Source organism: Bubalus kerabau, chromosome 9 (genome assembly GCF_029407905.1).
Source record: "Bubalus kerabau isolate K-KA32 ecotype Philippines breed swamp buffalo chromosome 9, PCC_UOA_SB_1v2, whole genome shotgun sequence".
Classification (NCBI taxonomy): Eukaryota; Metazoa; Chordata; class Mammalia; order Artiodactyla; family Bovidae; genus Bubalus; species Bubalus kerabau.
The window spans coordinates 41107477-41116628 of record NC_073632.1 but is presented as its reverse complement, the minus strand read 5'-3'; the positions used below and the strand labels follow the sequence as shown (position 1 = coordinate 41116628).

At 35.9% G+C, this 9152-nt stretch overlaps 1 protein-coding gene across 2 annotated transcripts in view; it reads right to left on the bottom strand.

The window, feature by feature from the left end:
* Window positions 1-2536: 2536 nt before the first annotated feature.
* The window catches only part of GOPC (golgi associated PDZ and coiled-coil motif containing), a 39730-nt gene continuing 33114 nt past the window's right edge, over window positions 2537-9152 (bottom strand). For both annotated transcript variants that reach the window (XM_055535083.1, XM_055535084.1), the window contains 2 exons: window positions 8422-8602; window positions 2537-5635 (listed from right to left, as the gene is read on the bottom strand). In XM_055535083.1, coding sequence (XP_055391058.1) covers window positions 5505-5635; window positions 8422-8602 — 312 coding nt within the window. In that variant the 3' untranslated portion in view covers window positions 2537-5504. The remainder of the gene's footprint in view (window positions 5636-8421; window positions 8603-9152) is intronic.

Sequence of the window (9152 nt, the reverse complement as noted above, 5' to 3'; positions counted from 1 at the left end):
AGACTCTGATGCTGGGAGGGATTGGGGGCAGGAGAAGAAGGGGACAACAGAGGATGAGATGGCTGGGTGGCATCACGGACTCAATGGACGTGAGTTGAGTGAACTCCGGGAGTTGGTGATGGACAGGGAGGCCTGGCGTGCTGCAATTCATGGGGTCGCAAGGAGTCGGACATGACTGAGTGACTGAACTGAACTGAACTGAACTGAACCACCTATGTCTGGGGTCTCTACGAACATCCTCAGGTTAAGCAACTTGCTAGAAGTACCCACAGGACAAAGCACAGACCTGTGCTCACAACTATGATTTATTACAGAAAAAGAACACCAAGCAAATTCAGCAAAGGGAAAAGGTACATGAACAAAGTCTAGAGGAAGCCATGGAGTCACACATGAACTTAATTCCTCCAGGAAAGATGTATAATATGTATAAAATATCGTCCACCAAGGAAATTGGCCTGAGCCTGGGCATAGGAGTCCAGGGTTTTTATTGCGCCCAGCTAAGCATGCATTCTTTGCCCAACATGTACCAAAATGCATGATTCCCAAAGGAAAGCAGGCGTTCGACATAAATCCCATGTCTGTACAAACACTTCATGCAGAGTAAACCACCCTTATCAATTAAGAGAACAGGGGAACACCCATGAAATCCAAACTGCTGGACGTATGTGAACATTGCAAGCAGGCCTTGCAGATTCAAATTCAGGCCTGCTTTGACAACTCTTCTGCACACCATCTGTGACATATTTAGTAACTGATCATAACCTTGTGCCTGGGCCTATATGGACGCCACTTACCAGCCAGGTTGTCATCCTCTTCATTCTTTGGAACAGAGATGAATCAGCTCCTATTCTATTAACCAGTTTTCTTGGATCTCACTCCTGGGCTACTTGTGTTAGTCTGGATCTTCCAGGAAGCAGACACATAGACCAAGAAGGGATCAGCTATGGAACAGATTTACCAGGGGCAACACTGGTGAGGAAAAACAGTGGGGGTGCTGGGGTTGGTGGGAGGCAACCCGGCCCTGATGCAGGTAAATAAAAGAAGGAAGGTTGAGTGAAAGTGACTTAGAGACTGTAACACAATCTTAAGGGAGTCTGGCAAGACCGTCAGGTAGTCTTAAAACCAAAGTGAAGGAGTCATCTCCCTGCCAGGCTCAGTCCCTGGCTGGCAAGAGGCAGAGACTGTGCGTTAAGGCCGGGATGACCAAGTGCAGCGGCTGCAGGGCCTTTAGTCCCTTATGTTCCCTCCTGCTGAAGAGATGAGAGGTGCATTCTCCTGGCTGCTACAACCATGACTGTAGCTCTCAAAATACACCTGAAAAAGATTTATCAGACAAATATTTAGCACCAACAGCACATAATAATTTGCATTAATACTTCTCAGCTTAAAAAAAAAAAAAAAAGTTAATATTTCTCAGCTAAAAAAAAAAAGTTAATTATAAAATCCCCTAATCTAGAACACTAATTAATAATGAAAACACAAATAATCTTTTTTATTTCATGAACTGAACAATATCCTATGTAGATGAATTTTGGGGAAAAGACTTTTCCAAACTGGTGAACTGGGAGCTGACACATAGCATACAGTATTAGGACTGAATCAAAGTTACTCAATGACAAAAAAATAAAAAAGTATGTTTATATGTTCATAAAGTGACAGTGTTAGTTGCTCAGTCATGTCCGACTCTTTGAGACACCATGGACTATAGCCCTCCAGGCTCCTCTGTCCATGGAATTCTCCAGGCAAGAATACTGGAGTGGGTAGCCATTCCCTTCTCTAGGGGATATTTCCAACACAGGAATCGAAGCCGTGTCTCCCGCACTGCAGGCAGATTCTTTACTGTCTGAGCCACCAGGGAAGCCCCAAATGTTCATCATGAAGGAAATTTCTGAAATATGCTTTACATTAATTAATACTTAAGAATAAAATACCATTTTTGAGTTTTTCCTCCTGACTGACCTCAAATACCCTTGACAAAGAAATAACATTCCTACATATTTTACACCTAGTTCTTAGGTTGACTATACATGACCACATACAAACCTTGTGAGGAGCAAACTGAACAAAGTTTATAGATATGTCTAAAAATTATTAGACACAATTTAAGAACTTCTAAATTATATATGCTTAGATGATAAAATAGATGAACATCCTCTTACACAGTATCTAATTAGAAACAATTTTTTTATTATTATTATTTTTTTGGTCACACTGAATGGCATGTGGGATCTTAGGTCCCCGAGCAGGGATTGAACCCTTATACCCTGCATGGGAAGTGTGGAGTCTTAACAACTGGACCGCGAGGGAAATCCCTCATTGTCTAATTTTTATCAATGTTACCCTCAAGGACAACACTGTATATCAATTTTCTTTTTCTTTTTGCTGCACTGTGTGGCATGATGGACCCTATATCCCAGGCCACGGATCTAACTGAGCCCCTTGCACCGGGAGCATGGAAGTCTCAACCATGGACTTCACGACTCACTGACACAAATGACAGAAGCTACTGGAAATAAAGAAAAGCCTTAACATGAAAGACTTGTAAAATGTTTATTTTTAAATGAGATTAATACCATTTTAATATAGGAGAGATGCCATCTTTATTTACAGGCTAATAAAAAAATACTAAAACTCAACGCAACTACATATGGTACATTTGTCAAAAATCCTATAGATTTGAGGCCAACCCCACATGGAAAACTGGGTAGCTGGGATAGCGCATTACATAATAAGGACATCAGAAATATGCAACTTACACATGAATCAATATATTTTGTTTCTAAACATGAAAACAAAGTCTACAGTGGGGAGGGGGGGAGGGTAGAACCAGCACCAAAGAAACGCTGAGCTAACTTTTGACAACTGTTAAGTCAGCCAAAACCATTTGTTTATATTACCAAGGATCTCAAAATTTTCATGTCTTTTCAATCTGTTTTAAAGTCTCATAACCCAAATGCTGTTTACCATCAAAGTCACAGACACTTAGAACTGTAGAAGTTAAATGTAAATATATACACACATACATACAACCCTCATACTCTTGAAATTTTTTTCTCAGCTTTCTGTTTGTGTGTGCATCTGTATACTTTTTTTTTTTTTCTTTTTAACTGTAATGGCTTTGCAACAGTTCTCTCCTTATCTGGTTTTGTCCTAGAAATAAGTTTCTTTCCTACAAATGTGAAAACATAAAAACTGTTTCTCATTTAGACCTTTGGAAAGAGTCTGTAATTCTCAGTTCATCTCCCAAAGACCATATATTCTAAAAGGAACTTTTAACCAAGTACTTTCTAAACACCAGATGGGAATCTCATAGTAATCCCTGAGCAACAGTGCTCTCACATAGGCTGCAAACCAAGGTGAAGCAGGAATGAAATGGGAACTGACCTCTGTAATTTTAAACTGGAACATTTTTCATTTTGCTTATCAGCCCAAGAAGGGAGTTTCTATCATAACCATCTCATACAACCCTTTACATTACACAGCGTCCTCATAGAAATGCCAACTCAAGGCTCTTAAAAAAACTCTTTATAAACATATTAGCTCTTGAAAATCAAAAGGCTTTGGTTAATATTTCCTAAGGATTCAGTCTTAGTAGATAAAAGATACTCTCTGAAAAACTGCCAAGGCCATCCCATCCTGGATGGTCTTTTAAAAAGATAAGAATAACATAGTTTCAAGTCACAACAAAAAAGCTTTCAGATATGTGACAATGGAAATTTTTTTTGACTGAATGAATACACTGGTTAAAATCCAGTTTATAGATCTCATATCATGCATGGGGGCATGTGCTAGAGTAGGGGGAATGCATGAGGAGGAAACATTTTTCTTTTAAGAGTTCTAGCCTGTCAGGAGCAAACAATAACATGTGGCTTCCTTATTCAGTTGTACAGTTAAATACTAGTTTTTGCTCAGAGGCAATATTATGCTAAAAGGTATTTTAATATCAGTAACCACATATACTACGAAGTGCATTTCCTATTACAAATTAACGTGGTGATATACAGATGAACAAAACTACCAAAACAAACCATAAATGAGTAACAGGTAAAACATAAAATTTATAAATAGCAAAACCACCAAATAAAGTATATACATTTTGTAGATTTACCTATGAACAAATATATAGTGCATCTAGGAAAGACAAGAGAATATGTTTTGTATCACATAACATCTGAGTATTAGAAATGAGATACTGATAATACTCTAAAAGCCTTCTCCCAATTTATATTCCCTCAAATGTATATTCTTTAAAACAATGATATTGGCAAAACTATGATCTCTTCAAATGCAACGTTTCTCACTTTTCCCTGCAGGGTACAGTGGCCTGCAGAACAGCACAGAAGAGAGCAGGCACTCCAAGCTTATTCCTGGGATAAGAGAAGTAGCAAATCTAGTTTGCATATGAAAAGCACTTTAGTCAAACTTAACACTGAAAAGCCAACCAAAAAGTTATCATATCAAAACGTGTTCACTTTATCCTGCCCACCACCAGTGCCTCAGATTTATAGATTATTGGCAAATCAGTTAGTTATCAGCACTTTGAGAGAAAACTGCTGTTTGAATTAAATGTATCTCATTGATATAGTAATAAATTTGAGCTTTAACCGCCAGAAAAAAAATGTACCTTTAAGTGCTAGGACTATCACAATACAAACATGAACAACTCAAAATGTATAAAACTGCCTTTCGTGGATTCCAGAAAAAAAGCATTGGTGACTAAACATTAATAACATAATGCTCCAATACCGCGCACACAAATCAACATAATTGAGAACAGATATTTCACACTCATCTGCATTTCTTTTAAAAAACCTGAAAAGTACAATAACTGAAACTATTTCTAGTGCAGCATTGATTGATACAGGATTGCTTAAAGAAAACTATTCTGTACTGCATGAATAACATTGAAATGCAAACTCATTATAATAAATGATCATTAAGAACTGATTTAGACATCAGGAAGCACATTAAATTACAAAAAAACACTAAAACCATTCTTTCAGTTAAAAAACAAATTTAAGTCAAGCCTACATTTCTGTAATTCACTGAGTCAAGTTCTGTCCTTTGAAACATCACACTAACATTCTGGAACATACGATATGAATTCATTTATTCTCTTATATTTAAAGGCTATTCCTTGAAAAAAAAAAAAAAAATCCAGTTAGCACTGTCCTACTAAATGGAAAAGGAATCAAATAAAACAGCAGTGCTTCATTTGGTACTTCAGAGCCTAATACTATCCTTTTGGGAAACACATGCTTTGGTACTTTATAAATTTGAAGAAAATCAAAATTGCTTTTCATGCAATAGCTAATTATGGTATACTACAGAAAACAGGGAGTTTTATGCATTTAGAATTGTTCACATGAAGCCCTGAGGTACCCGCCTTTCATTTAGGCAATAAACAGCCTCCTTAAGTCTTGTATAGTCTTTGTCACCATCTTCCCTAGTGCCCCAAATTCAGAATAGTCTGATTAACAATCTTGTCTGAAGATACAGTCAATTTAATAAGACTTTTTATGATACAGACTGTGTAGATCATCTAGTTTAGAAGCATTGTCTTCTAGAGGAGTTTCACTTGAAGCTCCTAGGTCTCCATTTTCGTGTCCATCAGTAACTGCCTTCTTATTAAATCCTGAAAGAGAAAATAAGCAGATACTTCCTAATTAAAAAAAATCATACTTTTGTTGAGCAATAACAAAGTCCACTGTAACTAATAATAGTAATATGAAGCAAATAATGGGGCCCTAGATTAATCAAGACAGCAATTTCTGACAAAGGAATGCTTCCTTATAGCAGATATCAAACACTGTACAAATGTTTTTAATATTATCTACTGGACCTATCTAAAAATTATATAAAATTTCCTACCAAATTATTCATGAAATTCAGAATTGATACACACAACTGCAAGATTCAATCAGTTCTACTTAACACAAATACCTATGGAACTGTACATTTTTCTTTTACATTTTGCTTTCAAATTATTTAACTTCAGCTCACTGAGGCACATAGTAGTTTATTTACTAAATCTAACCAGTTGGTAAGACAATGTCCAGATAAAATTTAAAACTAATTTGGTCAATCTACAAAACAGATAATAGGCTTGCAAATAAATGAAAGTTGACTATGAAATCTGCTTAGTGAGCTATGAAACATGGATACATGCTAAAAAGATAACCAATGGATACATTTCTTGTGATTTGTGATCAGTTAATAGTAATGTATCCTAAGAGTATACATGTTTGGTTATTTGGGTCACATTTTAAATGGTTTGCAATTTATATAGGTGACAAGGAAACCCTTTAAAAAAGCCTCAGCTGCAAAAAGGAAGGGATAAGCCTTCTAATCCTGACCAAAAAAAAAAAAAAAAACAGAAGAAAAGGAAAAAGAAAACAAAATCAAAAGAAAAGCAGCTCAATAGTGCAAGGTTTTGGCACACTGACACAATGGTTTTGTTCAAGACGCACAGGGAGACCAAATGCGACTGCTGTCTTTGTACAGATACTTTACAACACACAAGCTCACCCAAAGGACAACAGTTCATCAGTCTACTGTAACACTCTGTGCCACAAGTTCTCAAACTTTTTGATGTCAGGATGCCTTTACGCTCTTAAGAACTGAGAACTGCAAAGAGTTTTTTTTCATGTAGGTTATTAATAGTAAGTGATGTACTGACGTTTACCACATTAGTGATTAAAACTGAGAAATCAAAAAAAAAAATACTTTGTTAAAAATGGTAATAAACTCCATAAATGTTAACATAAATATCTGTTTAGTGAAAATAATTCTAATTTCTAAAAACTTAGAGGAATGTCACAATTTTGCAAGTATCTTTAATATCTGGCTTTACATAAGACTGCTAGATTCTCATATCGGCTTTCACTCAATCAGTTAGAAGCACGTGAAGAAAGTTCACTTCACGTAGATGTGTAACTCTGAAGAGGGGAGAGTAACTTAGCCTTTTCAAGTAACTGTCAATATTCTTCTTTGATATTATACCAAATTTTACAATATAAAATCTAAAACTATATCAATGAACTTTCACACTCGGATGCATTAAAATCATTTGTCTATATTGCACTTTTGAATGGCTCTTTCACCCAAGCAGGATTCAGTAATATCACACGCTGGTCATTTCAAAAGTATTAGATCCCTGAATTATGCAACAATTGCAAAAGCTGACACATTTCATTTTACTGTATCAAAAAAATCATACTCATTAGTATCACCACCAATCTTATTAGAAAAGCTCTTTAAGTGTCAGGAAGCTGTCAAGCTCATGGTGGTTGATATGTGTTTTACAAAATTCTGATTTCCACGTGAAAGCTCACATTTTATCACTGGCAATAAATACTGTCAGTTGTTCTTGAAGTGATGGATTCACCTTGTTCATTTTAAAGAAAATGGCTACCAAATAGTCTGAACAACCATAATTTGTCATTCTTTCAAGTAAAAATTGTCATCCATGAAAAGAACGGCTAATTCAGCTAGCAAATTAATCACTTAAGTACTTTTCCTCAAGACTAGCATCTTAGTCCAGCATATAAACTCAATGCTATGCATACTTCCCACTTCATCACACAGAATAATTAAAAAGTCATATACTCGACATTTAATAAAATGAATACCTTTTACTATTTTATAGAGGATATTCTTAAGAAACTGGCATTTTCTTCTTTTTTATTCTGAGCAGATGACAAGGAAGAGCACAGTGATCCCTAGTAAAGCAGTGCTACTTGCCTTGACTCATACTAAGGCACCAACGGCTGCACCACCGTTGATTCTGTACCGTCAGTGTGAGTATCAACACACGACAACCAATGCCTTGGTAGTTATTAGTATGAAAAGCTTGCATCTCAGAACTCCCTGAAAGGTCTCAGGGTCCCCTACAGATCTATGGATCACAATTTAAGCACCACTGCTCCATATAAAAGTGCTAGAATTGTTCTTTAAAATATGTATAGATGATAGCAAAGGAACTAAACCCAACATCCTCAAGATTACATATCCTGATTCCAATAACAATCACGAGATAACAGTCTAATTACTTATTCAAATTCAGCCCGTAAAATCACTGCATTATGAGAGAAGAATGCGCATCTACTCTAAAAGGCATGTTGGCCTTTGTTTTTGTCTAGAAAACTTGAATTTTATTTATATTTCAAGGATTAGCTATAGTTTAGTAACTGCTCATATATTTGTCCAAGGTAAATCTAGAAGAACTGACATGTAAATAAAATATTGGCATAATTACTGGTGTATAATAAAGCTATAATCTAGCAAGGGAAAGCTATCTACTCTGTTAATGCTGGTTTCCCCATTATTAAAACAGTGTTACAAAGAACATCTAAGTCTTTTATATTTTTTAAGTTTATTGAGAGTAAATACATTAATTATAACGTTCACGGTGATTTTTACCTTGTAACATTTTGATTTCCCCACTTGTATCTTTACAACTAGCACCAGGATTACTACTTCCCTCTAATTCATCAAGGTACAAACGGTAACGATGTCCACTCTCATCTTCATACTCTACATTTTCATCATCAGAATCCACTTCAGGAGCCACGTAAACTACTTCAAATTCAATCTCTCCTCTCTAAAATGGGGAAAAGAAAATGAGAAAACCAAGTGACTGTAACTTTAAAAGATTTCCAAAGTCTCTGGGGTGAGAAGCAACAGTTGGGCCTCAGATGTAGCTCCTTTCAAGACAACAAATAGTGAAATTTTAGACTCTCAAGAGGTACACGTAATTTCCTTTCAGTACTACAGATCTTTCTCCTGATCAAAATATTTTCCCCAAAAGACCTAAAACAAAAAAGGATGATTATTCAATTTACAGAATTTCAGAACAAAGTGTTCAGTTTAAAAGTCATTTTGTCATTTTATACTTTACATAGTAGCAATTCAGAAAATCTATCTAATAGTCAGATATTAAAGTTGCACCTAAGGGCACCACACAAACTTTTCTTTGACTAATTCAAGAAACCTCTACACAATGATTTCTTGTTTCTTACTCAATAGGTCTCGAGCACTTCCTTAACTGTCACTGAGAGCCAGACATAGTTGTTGGTCAAGGTATTCTGTTGAGTAATAATACCAATTACTGTGTCTATTGTTCAAAATTATATCCTTCAATTCTCAGAACA